The 20,022-nt window shown below is 45.9% G+C and overlaps 1 protein-coding gene across 3 annotated transcripts in view; it reads right to left on the bottom strand.

Annotated features, from left to right (window-relative positions):
* Nucleotides 1–13,560: 13,560 nt before the first annotated feature.
* CDADC1 (cytidine and dCMP deaminase domain containing 1) overlaps nucleotides 13,561–20,022 on the bottom strand; it is a 41,747-nt gene continuing 35,285 nt past the window's right edge. For all 3 annotated transcript variants that reach the window (XR_004141296.2, XM_010995193.3, XM_031466426.2), the window contains one exon: nucleotides 13,561–18,631. Coding sequence is in view for 2 of the 3 variants with exons in the window: in XM_010995193.3 (XP_010993495.3) it covers nucleotides 18,558–18,631 (74 nt within the window). In the remaining variant the exon portion in view is untranslated. The remainder of the gene's footprint in view (nucleotides 18,632–20,022) is intronic.

Genomic DNA, 20,022 nt, shown 5'->3' with positions numbered 1-20,022 from the left:
CATTCATCATGGCCCCCAAGGAAAAGAGGGATCCTGCATTCCTGCTAAAGGATAACTCAATGGACGGATTTCAAAAGCTAGATTCATTTAAGAGGGTAACTTTGCTCCACTTGGTTGTCTGATGTTGGAAGATCAAATTTGACCTATGTGTGGTTTAAGGGATTTGATCTTGAATTTCCCCACCATTTTGAACAATCCCTTGACTCCACAGAGGTATGAACTTCAGACTGCAGTTCTGCACCTGCTTTTGTTTTCTTGGCTTATTTTTCAGTTGGACATAATATTAGCTTAGATTTCCTGATACACTGGTTGCTGCCCAACCGTCCATGCCTCCATTTCACCTTCCTCAGCAGCCCTGCACCACGCGGGCAGAAGTTCTGATGAAGGTACAGATGATCCTGTTGAGACCACGGAGTCTGTTGTCACTCCTCCTGGGAGGAGGGTGTACCATTGCTGATGCCCCCGAAAGGCACAAGCCACACACAGAGTCACAGTCCTTTTACCATCAGTTAATTCAATATCGATTGTAATTTAACCACTGCACTGTGAGTCTTCTATGTTACTTTAAAGCTGTGATCACAGGGGCCCTTTGGAAGAACGTGTTGTGATATACATTAATAATTTATCCATTAGGGAAGGCTGAAAAATGAGTTCCCCTCATTTTAGTTCTGAAACTGAAAGCTTTAACAAAGCAACCAAAATATTTATTTATTCAGTCAACATCACTGAACTCATTCTCCGTGCCCATCAGAGGTTGATCTGCAGTGACACAAGGGGGTTACTGTCGGGGTCAGACCTTGTGTACTGTGGGAGCTGGGGAAGCGGCCTTCATAAGTCTGTCCCCCGTGTCTGGCACTGGGCCTGAGTCAGCAGGAAGGGGAAAGACTTGAAGTGGGCCCGTGAGAACAGTGGGAATCCATGGAAGTGATCTGGAAGCCACACCGCCTTCTCGGCCTCCCAGCCTCGACCGCTGAGGCTGAGGCTGACCACAGCCCAATTTGCCGTAGTGCTCCCTGGACTGAGCCCAGATTTGGAGCAGCTGAAGAGGGAGCTGCAGGGGGACCGGGGGCCCCAACGGCCGGCTGAGCCATCAGGTCTGCGGCAATGCTCCTGGGCTGTGATGGCACCGCCCTTCCCAGTGAAAATGTGCTGCCGCCTCACCTCCACTTGCAACGCTGCCAACGTTCTCTTGAGCCCAACCCTTGTTCATTACGTGCAGGAGAGGAGACTCTGGACATGTGTTTCAGCTTAGCTAAATGGCCTCATTCCTAACCCACCACTTAGGTGCTGCACTGGGGGAGGTGTTTCCACATCTCTTAATGTCCGTCCCCTCTTGAAGGCCTCTGGCTGTCTTCTTCTCTTGAATGACATGACAGGTTTGTGCGGAGTCAGCGGAACCACACAAACGTGGGGGGCAGCCACACCTGGACTCCATCCCAGCTCCACTGGTAGTCCTTAATCTTGATAATCACTGACCTTCAGTTTCCTACCTGTAAAATGAGGAAGAGAGAGGCCTTGCCACAGAGAATCAAGGAGCCAAAGTCTGCGGCCCGCTGGCCCAGGAGACGTGCCCGCGTCGGCACCCTTTGCCACCCCACGGGCTCACGCAATGGGAGAGGGAATTTTCCACTACAGCGTGGAATCTGGGAAGAAGGGGCCACAAGGAACATACGTGGCCAGAGACTAGCAGGTGTGTGCCCTGAGTGTAGGGCACGTGGACACTTGGAGGGAGCCGGGAGGGGAGCCTTGAATGCCATCCTGAGGGTCTAGCGCCATCACGAAGGCATCGTGCCTTTCAGCAGGAAGAGACATGCATCCTGCCCGTCAGAGCACTGTCAGCCTGGTGGGGAGCAGCCTGGCATGGGGGACACTGAGCGAGCGGGTGGGAGAGGGTGAGGACCCTCTAAGAACAGCCATGGCTGACCTAGTGCCGGCTCTGGATAGACCCTCTTCGGGTACTTCACAAATATAAACTCAACTTCAGAACCACACATGAGGTTCTTATTGTCCTGACTTAAAGGTGGAAACTGAGACACACAGAGGGTTACTGGCCCGAGATCGTCCAGTGAGCACCTGGCAGAGCAGGATTCAAACCCAGGGCCCGGAGGCAAGAGCCACAGAACTTACGAGATACTTAGGACTTAACGTTGCCTGGGCTTAGGTCCACGTCACTTCTAAAAGATCAGGGTGAGGAGGAGGGGGCCTCCTGGGCCATGGCTGTGGTGATGTGCTAGGCTGACACGGGGCTTAGGACCAGGGGCCGGGGCTCAGAAGATGTGCAGAGTTCAGCTCTGGACCAACTGGGTGGCCAGTGCCTGAGATACCCACGTGGAGATGTCCAGGTAGCAGCTGGACAAAGTCTGGAGCTCAGGGCCACTGAGATTGAGGGCCATCCCTTCCTCACTGCGATTCAACCCACGTTTGTATTTTCACTGTATCCATGATAATCTGGTCTGAGACTCTCCCCAGTGAGGGTGCAGGAGGAAACCACCACGTTCCTCCCTTGTGACTTCCTCCTTTGTCCAGGTAGGGGTGATGGATCCCCAGCTACACTGCCCACCTCTGGGCCCTGTGGTCCCTGTGTCCTTCCTCCCCGATGGCCAACCAGTGCATTCTAGAGTCCACCAGACCCAGACACAGCAACGCTGTCCCAAAGTCTGTGTCTGATCCAGTTACCATGTCAGCCAGAGCAGATACACTTTTTAAATAAAGTGCCATTGGGACAAAGGGTGATTGACCTCAGGCCCTGGCCTCAGTTTCCCCACCTCCAGCCCTAGGAGGTTTCTGATCAGGACCCCAGCCTCAGGAACAGCCCATGGTTATGACCCGAGAACCTGGGGAGAGGCGAGGCCAGCCCCGCAGGACTGTCGTTCCTGCTGTTTTCTGGGCTGAGTGTGACATTCACGTGGCCATGACCTGGCCGGCCTGTATGAATAAGGCTCTGTACTGCCCAGGGTGTGGGAGGAGGATGGGGAGGAGGACGAGGGGGAGGAGGAGAAAGGCGTTCCTGCAGCCGCCCTGTGGTGTCTAGCAGTGCCAGGCTGCCCTTCACCTTGACCAGGGACCGTTTCCAAGCAGAGTGACTGTTTCAGTGGTCAGTCCGCTGGGCCCATCCAGGCGTGGCACACGGGCTGAGCAGCCAGGACACTGGCGCCTGGAAAGAGCACGGCAGGCAGGGATCCAGGGTCTCACGAGGTCACCATCCGGAAAGGCACAGAATCTGGCCCTCGCTTCACGGCATGGAGCCCGGGCTCTGGGCGAGCTGCCCATGAAACGGGGGTGATGAGCTCATGGGCCACCTCACTGGAGACCCTCTCCTGGTGTCCCAGCTTTTCCCCAGGCTAGAGTCTCTCCCCTCCTCGGAGGTCCTCTCTGGGGCCTCCCACCAGCCCTGTCTAGCCTTCATGACTGGCGGGGTCCCAGGACGTCCCTGGGGCCACTGAGTGAGGCTGGACATGGAGTTCATGAGTGCCCTGGGCCTGCCCTGAGAGTGCCCTGTCCTCCTCCACACTCCAGGCAAAGGGGGACGAGGCAGGAGGAGGGACTGCGATGGCTGCCCAGCAAGCCACACCTTGCCCTGACCTGGGAGTATTGGGGCGAGTGTGGCTCTGAGCACCCAGGTGCTCCTTGTGCAGGTCCAGAACACCAGCAAACCCCCAGCCCCCGGGGAGCCGGCCGCTTACGCGGGGCTCACAGCTTCGGCTCCCAGCCTACAGGTGTCTCCTGTGGAGACGTGGAGAAGCCAGTCCCTTCAGACACCACTGGTGGGAATATCAAGTGGTGCAGCTGCTGTGGAGGAGTCTGGCAATTCCTCAAACGATTAGACACAGAGTTACCATACGAGCCAGCAATTTCAGTCCCAGGTCTATACCCAAGAGAAACGAAAACATACAGGCACACAGAAACCTGTACATGGCGCTCAGAAGAAGCAAATGTTGGAAACAACCCAAATATCTATCAAATGATAAATGAAGAGACAAAATATGTTACACCAATCAAGTATCACTCAGTCATAAAAAGGAACGAAGTACTGATACACAGTATCAGATGCTACAACACAGATGAACCTGGAAAACACTGTGGTAAGTGACAGAAGCCAGATGTAAAGATCACGTATATGATTCCATTCATATGAAAGTCCAGAGCTGGGACATCTGTAAGGAGAGAAAGATTCATGGTTGCCTAGGGCTGGGGAGGCAGGGGTTACGGGGCCATAGGAAGTGACAGCTAATGGTACAGTGTTTCTTTCTGAAGCAATGGAAATGTTCTAAAAATGACTGGTGATGACTGCACGTATCTGTGAACTAATATGCTAAAAATCATTGAATGGCACATTCTAAATGGGTGAATAGCATGGTATGTGAATTATACCTCAAGAAAGCTATTAACATTTTTTGAAAAATAGATTCATGAGAAAGACTGTTTTGTAACCTGTTTTTATGACATTGTCTCACGAACTTTCTGTTATGTGGTATTGTTCTGCCTTTTTCGTGGCTGCATAGCATTCCATTGTGTAATGGTACCAGACCAGCCCACAGCTGTTTCCAGTGTACCATTTTTACAAATCATACTGCAATGAACACCATTATAACTAAACTTTTTGCATCCACCCATGATTGCTTCCTTGTAAGAAATTCCTGGAAGTCAAGGGTCACACATCTTTCTGAGTTAACTATTGCCAGATGCCATCCACACCAGCAATTAGACTTTGTTTCCAGAAATTCTTGTTCTCTAGCTTCTTCCACCCTCTTCTTAAGTGAATCCCAATTTTCTTCTTGGGTCTTGGCTCTTCCTTCTAACATCTTTCCAAGTTTTCAGGTAGTTCTTGCATGAGACGTGTTTCCAGCCCCAGCATTCCACTTCTCTCTCAGTTTCCAAATGCCTCTTGGACTTCTCCACGTTTTTAGACCCCACCATAACCCCAGACTCATCATAACTTAAACCAAGTGGGTTTACCCCAAAACTGATCCTCAACTTCTGTTAACTGTGCTACCATCTTTTCTTTTTACCATTTTTCTTGTCACAAACACTAATGTGACCTTCAACGGCTCCCTTTCCTCTGCCTCCAACAAGTAAGTCTAGGAGACCTGCTGACTTCCCCAAGTGCCCCCCAGAATCAATCTGCCACTCACCACCCTGAGTGAGCAGCCCTGAGCCCAGCGGCTGACACCTCTGTTCACCGCAGTCACCCAGGCATCCTGCCCCCACTATCCCTGACTATGGCCTAGCCTGGGCTCTCCTCGCTGCCACTGTCACCCATTATAAAAACACCTTCCTTTGTCCCTCAGCACAACCAACCCAGCTCCCATTTCCATCTCTCCTGGGAACCTTCTCAGGTCACCACATGAGTGGGCCTGCCTCCTCACCTCCCATGTACCCCGAGACCAGCCCACCCTGGCTTCCCCCACCTCCCCTGACATCCTCTTCCCTGGCCAACCAAAACCTCAGTGTCGCCAGATCCAAGGGGCGATTTTCTGTTCTCACCTAGCTCAGCTCAGCTGCAGGTGAAGGAGCTGCCTCTGCTCACAGCCCTGTTCTCTCCTGGCTCCAGAACCTCACTCCAGGTTTTCTTCCTCATTTGCCTTCTCGACTCCCCCTCCCCAACCTCACACTTGAGTAGCAGGTCTGGGGCTCTGTCCTTCCACCCTCCTCTCCAACCGCTGCCACAGACCCTGCCTGGGGCCGCCCCACACGCTACTCCTGCCCACATCTATCTAACCCACGTGCTTTCTATCACTGCCTCTTGTTTTCTCCTGCATCCTTCGGCTTAATCTCCCCCTCCTGGCTTCCCTGACCTCGCACAAGAGCCTCTCACCCATGTCGGTCAGGCTGCCTCCCCAACCAGGTTGCCCCCGTGGGGGCGGGGCGATGTCTGTTTTCCTCTCAAACACATCCCAGGGTCTGTCTAGCCCAGTGTCAGAACATAGCACATGCTCAATCGATATTTTCGAATGAACAAGTGACACATTTTTATGAATTACTTTCACTTGCATCTTTCCCTTATCGCTACCCTGGGCACCACCGCTGCACAGATCCTGCCAACTCCCTGCGAAGCCAGCCTTCTTTCTGCTCAATCCAGTCACGGCCTCCTGCCCCCTCCTCTCATTCCCTACAGACATCACCTTTGCTCAGACCTTCATCGTTTCTCATTGGGAACCAACCCCGGCCATCCCATTCCCTCCCTTGCTCCACACTGGTGGGTTCTGCACACTGAGACTGGAGGGATTATTTAAGGGTACCAAATACAACTGTGTCACCCCTCTGCTTTAAACCCTCTATGGCTCCCTATTGTGCCTCAATTTTTCCCAAGGCCCCTCCTGGTTTCACTCTCCCCTGCCACCTCCCACTTCTTGCCCACTGATGCTACCACCATATGCAGTTCCCCATACCTTCCCCCTCACACCCCCTCCATTGCTCCCCCCGCTCCCCAATTTCAAATCCCATAGAATCCAACAATGTTCAAGTTCCAGTTTCACTTGTAAGCTGCACCTGCATCAATTTCTAGGACATGCAGCCACCTGGTGGCTTAAAAACGAATAATCGCCTTTACTAGAGTATGCTTCCTGCCAGGCCCTTTCTTTTCAGTGTTATCCATGACTTGGGTGGGGCAGAAGTAACACGCTGATCAACTATCTGGGACAGATGCCTGATTAGTGGGTATGACAAAATTAACGAGGAGTGTGACAGGCTGCAGTACTGGGCTGAATCTAACCACGGCTAGATTTGATAAGGATAAATGTGAAGTCCTATGCCCAAGTCCAAAAATAAAACTCCATCTCCACAGATAGAAGCACTGGAGCTCAAACAAGGGTTTCTGGTGACCCTGATGCCCTGAGTCTGCCCGCATCACCTCCTCCCTGGATGCTTGCAGTACCTTCCAGTGGAGCCTTGGCCACTAGTCTCTCCCCTGCCAGGCCTTCCTCCACTGGGCCTGGTGCAAAACTGCTCCTGGGGGAGCGATCAAGTGGACACACACACAGCTGGAACTCTGAAGAGATGTGGGGCTGGAAACAGCTGTCATGACTTTGGTGGTCTCGAGGTCATGGGAGAAGATGGGGGTCCTTGGAGAGACAGAATCAAAGCAAGAGGCAAGGAAGGCACATGGTGGCCCCAGGGAGGTGAGGAAGGAGATGAGAAACATGGTTAATGCCATGAAAGCCAAGGATGGAATTTCAGACGCTCAGGATGATACAAGGCACTAAAGGGAGCAGAGACCACGCAAGGTTCGGCCACTAGGAGTTGGAAGCACCTTCCCACAGGGAGAGGGGGCAGAAAGCTAGCAGTGGCTTGTGGACTAAATGAAAGATGAGGATGTTGACAAAACTAGACAAGCTTTCAAGTGATGAAGGGAAAGGAAAACAATGGGTAAAGGGAAGTCCTTGTTTTCTGAAGTTGGAAAAATATATCAGTTAGCAATTGCTGCAGAACAAATCCCTCCCCAACTCAACCAGTTATTTTTTTCTTGCAAGTGTGGCTTGGCGTGGGGTGGGGGGGTCACTAATCTAGGCAGGGCTGGGTGAGGTGGCTGTGCTCCTTGTCTGGTGATGGGAGAAATGCAACAGAGCAAGTGGGAACACACAAGCTTCTTGAGGCTGAACAGCAGAATCGGTTCAATGACATTTTCATGTCATTCCATTGAACCCAAAATCAAGAGCAGAGAAATACACTCCATCTGTTGATGGAGAAACTCACAAAACCATATGGTAAAGGGTGTGAATACAGGAAAGGGTGAAAAATGGGACCACTGATGCCTGCCACCATGGCTGACAGGAGGGTTGGAAGTGGAAAGAAAGAAGACACTGGAGCAGGAGAGACTGGACAAAATGTAGTGAATACTGTGAAAATTGTGACAGGCACTGAATCTGCAGAACTAGATTCATCATATCCTGGCTTTGCCAGATTACTAGCAGTGGGGCCTTGAGTAAGTCAATGAACCTGAGGTTCCATTTCATCATCTGTAAAGTGGGAACGATCCCCCTCTACATCATGGGGCAAAAATTAAATGAGGCAACATAAAAAATGCTGTACCCCAAAATGCAAACCCATGTACAATGACACAGTAAGTTCCCAGGAGAGCGGGAGGCTGTCATGGGACAGTGGGGACACAATGGCTGCTTTCAAGTACTGAAGGGCATTCATGTAGAAGGGGATGAGCCACAAAGAGCCCTGTGTTATGACCAAGGACTAATGATAGAAATGAGGTAGTGACGGTGGGTGGCGGTTACACTATAAAAATAACACTGTAGTAATAAGTCAAGTTCAGATGTGGATTCAGGAGGTGGTGATTTCTTCTTCGCTGTGGGTGTGAGAGCACAGCCTGCCCTTTTATCTCAGAGGACAGTGGGAGGTGCAGTGCAGCCACCCCAGGGTGGTTGGATTGATCAGTGGGTCCTAGCAAAGGGCAGCCCCTGCCCCAAACCCCCAGGGGTGTTTCATTGTTGTCTACATTTCTGGGTGATTCAAATGGCATTTAATGGGTGAGGGCCAGGGATACTAAATCTCCCACAATACTCAGGACAGTCCTAAATTCGTGGGAAATGATCTCATGGAAAATGCCATCCGTGGACCTGTTGGTAAACCCTGCATGAAGTGACTTCAGAGTTCTAACCCTGAGAGTCCAAATAAACACGTGTCTCATTTTTGGCAAGTGCAACCCAGCAAGCCTCCCTTTTTTTGCCGCGATGCCTCGCTGCTCTAACTGAAAAAGTATTTGACTTCGGAAGAATCTCAGATATGACTAAACAAGCAGTAAAACATCATAATCCATTTCAACAGTACAACCATACTCAACATTTTATAAAACAGTCATAAATATACATGACTGACTGTGTAGAGGGCTGTGAAAAGGTTGTCAGGCGCATAAATCAGTTATTCTGGAGTGTAAGGAGAGCTAACTACCGTGCTTGGAGACACCACTAACTATGAAGTTAACATGCTAGCAGAAATAGAGGGTACACATTGAATGAATTATTTTGCTTGCCACTGAGAAGGCAAAAAGTCTCTTTGGAAAGATCTGTTTTTTTAAAAGAAAAAAAAATTGGCTAGGCAGTTTGAACTAGTACTTTCACTTTTTGACAGCAGTTTTCACATTTTCTTAATTTGGGGGCTTGGATCAAAGTAGTAGATTCAGTAAATATTTGCTGCCACTACTGCTGTTTCCCTCATTTTTAAAAGAAAGGGCTGATCCTGCATTCTCTGTGTTACCCTTTTCTCCCTTCAGCTCATTCGGAGCCTGTGTCATCGACAGGCAGGGGGAGTGGTTGGCCAGTGAAAGGGTAGGAGAGGGGTCGCCCTTCCTGCAGGTGTCAAACCACTACCAGGTCACTAGCTGCGACTTCTTAACAGGAGATCTCAGAATGGACAGCCCGCAGAGGCCCTGATGGCGCCTGATTCCGGGCAATCCTCAGGGAACAGGGAGGCAGGAAGGACTGAGCTTCCTCTGTTCATTAGTCAAGAAAACAGGGGCCTCCCTGCCCCAAATTCACCTTAAACTGTGAGTCTCCCATCCAACGATTAGGGCACGGTTTGGACATTATTGTAGTCATTATAATGGTGGCCTTCCCTAGCATGTTTAATGTAAATTAAAATTTTTTTTCAGAAACACACACTTATGCCATAAAATATATTTAGTGTTATGCAGAAAACTTCTCCCAGATTTACCAACTAAGAGTTGGGTTTGTGGATTTGACCTACTGTAACTTCTTAGGAAATACCATCAGAGCTTCAAGTTGAAGGTACCTGGATTGTTCCATTGCTGTAAGCATGCGGGAGGTGAAAAGTTCCACTGAGAGTCATGGTCTTGGGGACAGGACTCTGCTCAGGGGCAGGACATGTGGCTCGAGTCTCAGCTGGCCCTGACTTACGTCATCTGCTCAGTGCCTGTGACCTCCAGCGAACTACACCTCCCGATTCTCATGGCCTGTGCAGGCCCCTCGCAAATGGACTCCGGGTGTGGCCACGTGACTGGCACTGGTCACTGAGACTTGAGCCAGCCTGACTGGAGGGGAGGCTGGGTGAGCCCGCACACCCCGGGCTTGTCCCTTGGAGCACCTCCTTCCATAGCCCTGAGCCACCAGATAGAGGCCTGACTGACTACCCTGCTGGAGAGACCACGGGGACAGAGGCCTGGGCGGCCCCCAGCTGTGTCAGCTCCAAGCTGAGGCCCCAGAAATGTGAATGGAACTTCTACGTTGCTACAGCCTCAGCTGCCCCAGTGCCAGGCTGAGCCTCAGGTGATCCCAGCCAGCACCACGGGGGGCAGAACTGCCCCAGTCTTGCCCAGTTCCTAGCCGGCAGAAAATTTTTTGTTTTTTGTAAAAGAAAGCACTTCTTTCCACCCAATATGCCAACCAGCATATGGGTTCCTCATCAGATTACGCTAAAGTGTGTAATCTCAGCAGAAACAGTGTCCTTTCATAAGGCTCCTTCAACATGAAAAAGAACCAGAAAATGACAAAATTCTCGGTGAGTAGCCACCTGACTGCGCCTTGTGCCCTTGGGATATAGCCCAGGTGTTTCCATGGAAACACCTGTCTCAGATAGTATAACTATTTGCAATTTTAACATCATTTTCTTCTGTCTCTCCAGATGGTTTCCAAAATATTTCCTGCCTAAAGCTGTAGGTTTTTCCAAAACCTAAATCAATACAACTTTCTGGATCCACCATGTATAGCCGATGGTGCCCTCATGGTTATACCATAAATCCGTGTGAAGCGAGAACTGGAGGGATGTGCGTCTGCTTTGGTCGGAAGACTGGTTCTCTTCAGTGTGCCTTTCTTTCATTCATCTTCATAAATATTCATGCCTGTCTCCCAACTAGACTATAAGCCCCCAGAGGGCAGGGTCTGTCCAGCAGCATGGAGTGCCTGGCACACAGGAGCACTCAGAGAGATTTGTTAATGAGCTGTGGGAAGCTCAAATAACCACCTCAGAGAACCACCACTGGTTATCATCTCGGATGAAACCCAGCGCATCAGACGTTATGCTGTGATGCACAGGAGCCTCGCTGCTCAAGAGCTGAACTTTCTTGAGATTTAATGGTATTATGCACCCACAGTATCTTTGAATCTCCTGGCTTAACTCTGGCTTTTTTCATACCGTGGGAGTGGGCACATCGTTCTGCACCAGGAGCTGCCAGCTGTTCAACCCTCCCCTACCCACTCCCTTATCAGGAAGAGCTGGTTCTGGTTCTATGTGCTTCATAGGCGAGTAACCTCCTTACTGCACCTTGTGCCCTTGGGATACTTCCCGGCCGAGCATCTTTAGGGGTAGGTGTCAGCACTAGGATGAACCATGACTTCTCCATTGTTCACCTTGGACTCCAATTTTATTTTTTTAAATTAAATTTAGTTTTCTATCATTTTTTTGGAAGCATAGTTGATTTACAATGTTTTGGGTGTACAGCAAGTGATTCATTCATTCTTTTTCAGATTCTTTTCCAGTCTGGTTATTACAAGATATTGAATATAGTTCCCTGTGCTACACAGAAGGTCCTTGTTGTTTATCTGTTTTTTTATACAGTAGTGTGTATCTGTTAATCCTAAATTCCTAATTTATCCCTCCACCTTCTTTTCTCTTTGGTAACCATAAGTTTGTTTTCTATGTCTGTGAGTCTACTTCTGTTTTGTAAATAAGTTTATTTGCACCATTCTTTAGATTTCACATATAAATAATATATATTTGTCATTCTCTGACTTCACTTAGTATGGTAATCTCTAGGTCCATCCATGTTGCTGCAAATGGCATTTCCTTCTTTTTTATGGCTGAGTAATATTCCATTGTGTATATATACATCTTTATCCATTCATCTTCTAATGGACATTTAAATTGCTTCCATTGTAAACAGTGCCACTATGAATACTGGGGTGCATGTATCTTTTCAAATTAGCTTTTGTCTTTTCCAGATACATACCCAGGAGTGGGACTGCTGGATCATATGATCTTTTATTTTCAGTTTTTTAAATGAACTTCCATAGTGTTCTCCATAGTGGCTGTACCAATTTACATTCCCATTCCCACTATCAATGCAGGAGAGTTCCCTTTTCTCGACATCCTCTCCAGCATTTATTAATTGTAGACTTTTGATGATGGCCATTCTGACTGTTGGGAGGTGAAAAAATTGTTGTTTTGATTTGCATTTCTCTAATGCTGAGCATCTTTTTATGTGCCTATTAGATATCTGTAAGTCCTCTTTGGAGAAATGTCTATTTCAGTCTTCTTCCCATTTTTTTGATTGGGTTGTTTTTTAAATATTGAGCTGTAAAAGCTCTTTGTGTATTTTGGAAATTAATCCTTGTCAGTCACATCATTTGCAAATATTTTCTCCCATTCTGTAGGTTGTCTTTTGTTTCATCTATGGCTTCCTTTGCTATAGAAAAGCTTTTAAGTTTAATTAGGTCCCATTTGTTTATTTTTGCTTTTATTTCCATTACTCTAGGAGACAGATCCAAAAAAATATTGCTGCAATTTATGTCAGAGTCTCCTGCCTATGTTTTTCTCTAGGAGTTTCACAGCACCCAGTCTCCATTTGGATCTTTAATCCATTTTGAGTTTATTTTTATGTATGGTGTTAGAAGAAATTCTAATTTTGTGCTTTTACATGTAACTGTCCAGTTTTCCCAGCACCTGATTTCTGAAGGTAGAAACCTGCAGAAACACAACTGCCTTAACATCTAGAGTGGCTGGGGCTCTAGGGCACAGAGGTGGTATCCAGGAAAGCCCCAGCTCAACGTCCTTCTGGAAAAACATGTGCTTTCCCTCCTAAATGACCCTGTGTTATATTCACCAGGAGCTTCTGTCCCAGCATGGACTCCTTTCTTTCTCCTCCCCAAAATGTTATGAGGGTTTAGAAATAAACATTCAGGAAAATTCAATGCAATGCTTATTTATCTTACTGTCACTAAAGATAGAGTTCAGGTTTTCATAAAGAGTGTCAGTACCGTTCACTGATGCAGAAACAAAGCTGACCAAACCGAAAAGATTTGGCAAAGGAAGGTGGGGAGGTTTGTAGAACAGTAACTTGCTGGGGTACAGTCATCCTTATAGAAATGAAAGCCATAACACTAAGCAGCAAATTAAAATAAAAAATCTGCTACATGTTGATGGATACTCACTAGTCATTTGCTGATGAGTTATTTCTACCATCACATAGGAAACACAGGTTTGAAATGTCACTGTAAAAACAGATATAGATAGCATTTCTTCACAAATTTCCACTGAATATAATCATGACAGATCTCTAAAATTCCATGAATTTGATTGTTGTGTCCTGAAACTACACTCAAATATGTCACAGAAGATTTAAAAAATACTGCAGCTGTCTCTCACCACCGATACTTTCCTTTTCACATCTTGAGGTCTTGTCAAAGATGTTCATAAAGTAAATGATTATGCTTCCTGGGAGTTCAGTAGGCAGCACCCAAGGTAAATGGCCAGGAGGTGTGGTGAGAGGCAGCCAGGCCTAGGGCTCATAAACTGACTCTGAATTAACCTTAAGCCTGAAGCCACCTAGTGGACCCATTCAAGCAGAGATCAGAGTTAAACTTGCACCAAAGTACACAGTTAGCGTGGTAATGTGTTTCTATTTTCAAGCCTTTTAAAACATACAATCAGAAATAACACATGGAAAGACATCCAAATGCTAGAGTTAAGTCCAACAAGATTTAACCCTTTATCCCCAAAGGTGTTTTTTTTAAATCTGTATGTTTCAGGTGTTCCTCATCTCCATTAAGTCTTAAAAATAGCCCTTAGCAGAAGAACATAGTCCCCTCTCACACAATATCTTTGGGGCTTACTCCCAAAGAAAAGATGCCTAATTATATTAAGAGGTGGCTATTTATACTAAACACATTAGTAAAAATGTTTAAAATGACTGTGGGAAAGAAATTTCATGCTTCAAGCCAAAACGTTACACAAAATACAAAAACGTTGAAGTGAACATATTGATTTACCTGTTTTCTACCCCCAAATCATTAAAGTGAACACAAAGGAGCTTTGTTTTGTTTAAACTTAAACTTATCCGACAAACAGAACAGAGGAATCAATGGCGACATTATGGAGGCTCTGCACTGTTCTACACCGTTCTAGATTTATCTGTTGCCTAGGTACCGTCGCTGTCTTATGAGTCTGATTGACAACCCAAACCTTGAAACTCATCCCAGTGGTGTCACTAGGCTCGTGAAACAACGCCTTCAAAACTCTGAGGGGAAGTTATTCCTCGTCTAGAATTCGATACGCAACCAACTATCAACTGAATGTGTGGGCAGAATAAAGACACTGCAGATGGTCACGGTACCCACATTGTTCCGCAGCAACAGTCTTGTCTGACAGTCATCCCACCACCACGTACCCTTTCTCAGGGATCCATCAAATTGAGAGAAAGACATGGTTTCCAGGGAGCAGGGGTTCCATTCAGGCAGAAGGTGAAGGACCGCCCCTGCCCCTCCCCAGGAGAGCTGTTGAGGGGCGGGGGGAGAAGACAGCAGGACAGAGGGTCCAGTGAGCAATCAGTCCAGGCTGGACGTGGTCAGAGGCTCTGGAAGGGATTTCTTCACTAGGAAGAGATTTCTAGGTCACCTAATGTGCTTGAACGTACTGATAGAAGGAGTTAGTGATAAAATAGAAAACCAAGCCCAACCCCCCAAAAAGGGCAAATTTTAAATTCAGGAAAATAAGATTTATAAGGAAAGGAAAAGTAATCACAGTACCCAACATGACAAAGCTGTGAGCAACATTTACAGTCATAATCCCAAACAATGGATATTGAGGCCACAAAAATAAAATATGGGGAGGATGGGAAGATCAAGGTGTGTGGCGAGAGGACTGAGGAGACAGAAGCCCTTCCATAATGGAAAGGCAAGAGAAAATACCTAAAACTAAAAACTATTAAGGAACAATACAGGCACTTGGTCTGGAGATAAATACAAACTGACCAGCTAAAACAGTTGAGCCTGGAGGCCTCTGGGGATGGGTGATATAGAGGACAGGGTAGAATTTATTGTTTCAAAGTAAGGTTTATAGAGCTATTTGCTGATTGACAATGTGTAGGTATAATTTTACCAAAGAAAAAAAAGACTTAATTTACAATAACAGAAGTCCTTTAATTTACTACTGTAACATACATGTTAAAATCAGCTGACAAAAAAAAATCAGCCAACGTGTCAGCATGTACAGGACAAATGTGCACTTACATTAAAAGCAAAACTGAAAATGGAAAAAAATCCTGATACTGATTTAGGCCCTTGTGACATTCTGTACTTGACTTCAAGAAATCATTCATCGTCAGGACTCTCCCGTTTCCAGATCTGAAAAGGTATATTCTAAACAGATGAGACCTAAGTTTCTTTGAAATCTGAGTCTATTTAAATGCAGTTCATTGACTACAGAAAATGCATTTTTATGGACAAGCTTCTAAATTAAAGTATCGCACAGAGTGTTTCATTTTAAATAGGTCTCATTTTCAACTGGAACTGATTAATGGGCCTTTCAAGTTTTCCTATATGTCTAAATGTTACAATTTTAAGTGATAGCAGAAGAATGAATAAAAAGACTTCACGAACATTACACATGAAATGAAGGTTCTAAACCGTTGCTTAACCCTGACAAGCAATAGTAACAGCCTCAGCCAAATGCTAAGTGGCCACTGTTGGCAATGCCAGGACTTTAAAAAATTGGTGTTTAAAATGCCACTTGCTCTAAAGAGGGTCATAAGCAGACTGTTGTGGCAGGTCTGAAAGCTGAACTGTTCATGCATAAAATGAGGAAGATTTATGAGAGCAAATTTATTTTCAAACTCAATAAGTAACTGAGGAAGAGAAACCTACAGAAAAGTCGAATGAACGCAAAAGCTTTGGGAGCGATACAACGGACAACACACAGAGACCTGTGTGCACTTTGCCCGACCGCTGCGGAGCCAGCCAGGCCCACGCTCACCCCCACTCCTGTCGGCACATTCTGTGGTCACTTGGCAGTAAACAAAAAATGCTGAGCAATTCTTTTCAAATTATGAATTTACTACTCTCCTCCCACCCAATCTCTGAAATTAAAGATGATACATTTTGAAGTGCAAATTCTGATTTCTCAGGCTAAGGGATGAAGCCTCTAGACTGTGAATTACTAGATCTTAGTCAACACTGCTGCCCCAGGGCTCTCGGTGCAGCTCAGCAACCACTGTGCGGGCCCCCAGGCACTTTCCTTTCCTACTCCCAGAGTGACATCTATCTCCATTACTCTCTGTCAGGGGTTCATCTCACCGCCACTGCTTGCCTGGCAATGCCCCATACCCTCTTCGGGATCTCCATTTCTGGAAGCCCCTTTTTCCACGACTCACCAGTGTATGCTTGTCCTCTTTTGTGCCACCACTCTGTTCCTGCAGTTACATCCACAGCATGGTGGTTCTCAACCTTGAGGGTCATCAGAATCACCTGGAGGGATGCCAGGCCCTGCCTCCTGAGTCTGGGGGTGGTGCTGAGAATTTGCATTTCTAACAAGTCCCCAAGTGAGGCTAATGCTGCTAGTTCAGGGACCCAACTGAGAAGCATTCTCTATCACTTGATTACATGCTTGTATCTTCCACCAGACCGTGAGCTTCTTGAGATCTGGAAGCATTTCTCACACATCTCATTTCCAAGGTCTAGCCAGTGTCCAGCAGTCATGCAATCAATCAACAAATATTTATTGAGTGCCAGTTATGTGCCAGGCACTGTTATAGGCACTGGATTCAGTGGTTTAAAAAATTTATATATATATACATGTATCCCTGCCCTCAGAGAGCTTTCCTTCTGATACCAGAGTAAACTCTCAATAAATGTTGAAATCTGACCAGATGTGCAGAAGGAAGTATGGCATTATCATGACCACTTCAATAGTGCTATGAAAATGCCAATTTTCCACTGCCTAACCGTAGTTCTTCTCATCTGTATGTTTCTCCTTTCTGATATTCTCCAACATCTAACACCTAAATCCGCAAATCTGGCAGTATACCAGGCTTTGGGTCCTTATAAAACATTTGCTGATTCATTTACAAAATATTTGATGTAGTTGATATATCAGTTAAAAACAACACATCTAAGATAAATTTAAGCATAACTTAAGCAAACCTCAGTATTTTCATATTGATAAATGTTAAAGAATAGCTTAACTACTGGTTTTCAAATTAGCCTTAGTTATCTGTAAAGGCATCTCCCCCAACCCCACCCCAGCCTCTATTCCATGCCCTGCATCTTGTGGTGAAAAGTTTACGGCAGTTCTCAACTGCCAGGTATGATGACTGAACTCCCGGGGAACCTAAGCAGGCTGCTGTCCAAGGTCACCACGTGGATTGTCCTGTGTACAATTCTGAGAAACTGGTAGGAGGCCTCGTGATGCCACAGAATGCCACGGAAAGAACAGGGAACAGCAGAGGCGAGCCTGATCACCTGCACATGGCCAGGGCCGTCAGTCCTCAGGGAAGCACACCCCAGGCCTGCGGGCCACGGGCCCTGCAACTCCCTCCCTAACCCTAGCAAAGTACGAAACAGGTAGCTTCATCTTTGCACTAATTTCCTGAAAGTTTCTCAGCAAATAAAAATGAGAGGACTCATGAAGAGAATCTGGAATATAACTGACTTGACCATAATGTTTACTTTCAAAACTTTCAGTATTCTTAAGGTTTGCGAATGTTTTTAAAAGGCCTCCCATTCAGCCATGAGACACTCTGTGTTAATTCCATGGAGGGAATAATGGGCAGCATTTGTGAATGAAATTCAAAAAAGGCTAGCTTCAGTATTCCAGACTAAGTTACTTCTTCTGTTAACATCGTAACCAAATTTGAGGTTCACTGTTAGTGACTTCAAGAGTCAGTGATATCAAATAGTAATACTGTCTCAGAATAATTTTCTCTTCCTATTGCTACCTTAAATCAGTGATATAACACCCCAGTCCAATAAATGACTGTGATTTCCACATAGCAAAAGACTGAAGAAAAATTAATAGCCTTCTTAGGAATATACTTTTATAATGGAGACCAGGTCTACCAACTTCACTTTTGCGACTCAATCCTAATTAAGTAAATTCAGATTATTAGAAATCTTTCAGTATAAATGTCAACTTTTGGTGAGCCATACACTGACTTAAAAATGGCCAGGTTGCCATTTATTTCCCTGGAGTAGTTAACTAATTATCACCTCCATAATTCAAAGGAACTAATACTTTTGAAAAGGTGTGTAATTCTCTGCTGAGATGTGATTCCAGTAAACCAGCCCTTTCAACATGGCTAATGTAAAGCTAAGACAAGGAGAAATCAATCCCTATGGTGGATTAAACTGGTCTTATCAATGACTGATACACCTCATTCGGTGTAATAAAGGAACACACCAGTACAGTCTGGAAAACACACAAATACATCTAAAATAAAAATATTCTCATTAATATCATTCATATGCTAGTAATAAATTAGCTTCCTTTAAAAATTTTTTTCAATTATTCACAAACTCCACCCTTGTTTTCTGCATTAACAAGGCTGGATTTTAAAAGTGCAATAAAAAGTCTTGAGGCCTTCACTCCAGTTTAGACAGGACTTCTTAGTGGTTTGCAAGGCGCAGCTTCTTGTTTTGGTGCTGGTCTTCCTCCAGAGGCACGGGTCCCAACACACCGTCTAGTGTTCAAGAGCAACCCAACGTCAGGAAAACGTCACTTCAAATACATGAGTATTTGTGAAAGTCACACACGTCGTAAGATCAAAATAATGCTTAAGTTAAAAAGGACTACTGACTTCATCTTATCTTGAAATTCTCAACTGTTGAGGAACAGATTCAAGACAACTCACTCCGGTAACACAATATCTGACCTTTTTTTCTTTTTGGGCAAAGAAAGGTTTATTGCAGGGCCAAGCAAGGAGGACGCATAGATGGCTCCTGCTCAAGAAAAAAAAAAAAAAAAAAAACACCTCTAAACTTTTTCAAAAACTGGATTAATTCAACAGCATACAGCCAATAATTCATAAAACTTTTTTGGGGGATAAAGTTATTATTATTAGACTGGAGGAAACAAAATGCACCTACTTATACTCCAGGGAGAGGAGGCAGCAGTCTGTGGGGCTGGGAGGAAAACAGACCCATCTCCTCGGTCAGATGGGAGAAGGGCCTCTTCAACCTCTCCCTATCGTTTGATCTCCATGGTTTTACTGGTACATAAACTGTGCATGTTTAAAGCGCACAATTTGATGAGTTTCGGGGGGAGGGTATAGCTCAGTGGTAGAGTGCATGCCTAGCAGGCACAAGGTTATGGGTCGATCCCCAGCACGCCAGTTAAATAAAAAATAGCAATAATAAATAAATAAATAAACCTAATCACCCCCATTCCAAAACAACAACAAAAACCAAAGCCAAAAAAAAAAAAAATTGATGAGTTTCAACATAAGTACACATCTGAGAAACCACCGCCACAGTCAAGATGATGAACATAGCCACCACCTCCAGAAGTTTCCTCTTGCCCCCCGGCTTCCCGCCTGCCCACCAAGCCTGTGTGCTCTACTCTGTCTTCCCAATCTTAAGGGCACCTGGATCAGAGCGAGTTTTTCTAGGGTATATGCTTAGAAGTCAAATTACCAGATCATGGAGTATATGTACATTCAGTTTTGCAAAGACGTTAAATTGCTTCCTAAGGTGGTTGTATACATTTTCAGTCCACCCAGCAATATATAAAAATTGCTAACAATCCACCTCCTCACTAACCCTTGGTATTAGCAAGCTTTAATCTTGCAGCTCTAATGAGTGCAGCCATATGGGTGTAAAACATTGCTACAAGATGGTTTTAATTTGCATTTCCGTGACTGCTAATGAGTTTGAGTATTTTTCATGTGTCATGTGTTTATTAGATGTTTGTGTCTCTTCTGTTGTGAAAATACCTACAACTATCTTTTGACCATTCTCTATTAAATGTTGAACTTTCCTTATCAATCTGTAGGACTTTTCCATATGTTCTGGAAACCAATTCATTGTCATGTATGGAAAACACATTCTTCCAGTGGGCAGCTGGTCTTTTCAC

Source organism: Camelus dromedarius, chromosome 13, assembly GCF_036321535.1.
Source record: "Camelus dromedarius isolate mCamDro1 chromosome 13, mCamDro1.pat, whole genome shotgun sequence".
Taxonomy (NCBI): Eukaryota; Metazoa; Chordata; class Mammalia; order Artiodactyla; family Camelidae; genus Camelus; species Camelus dromedarius.
This window is presented reverse-complemented; position numbering and strand designations above follow the sequence as displayed.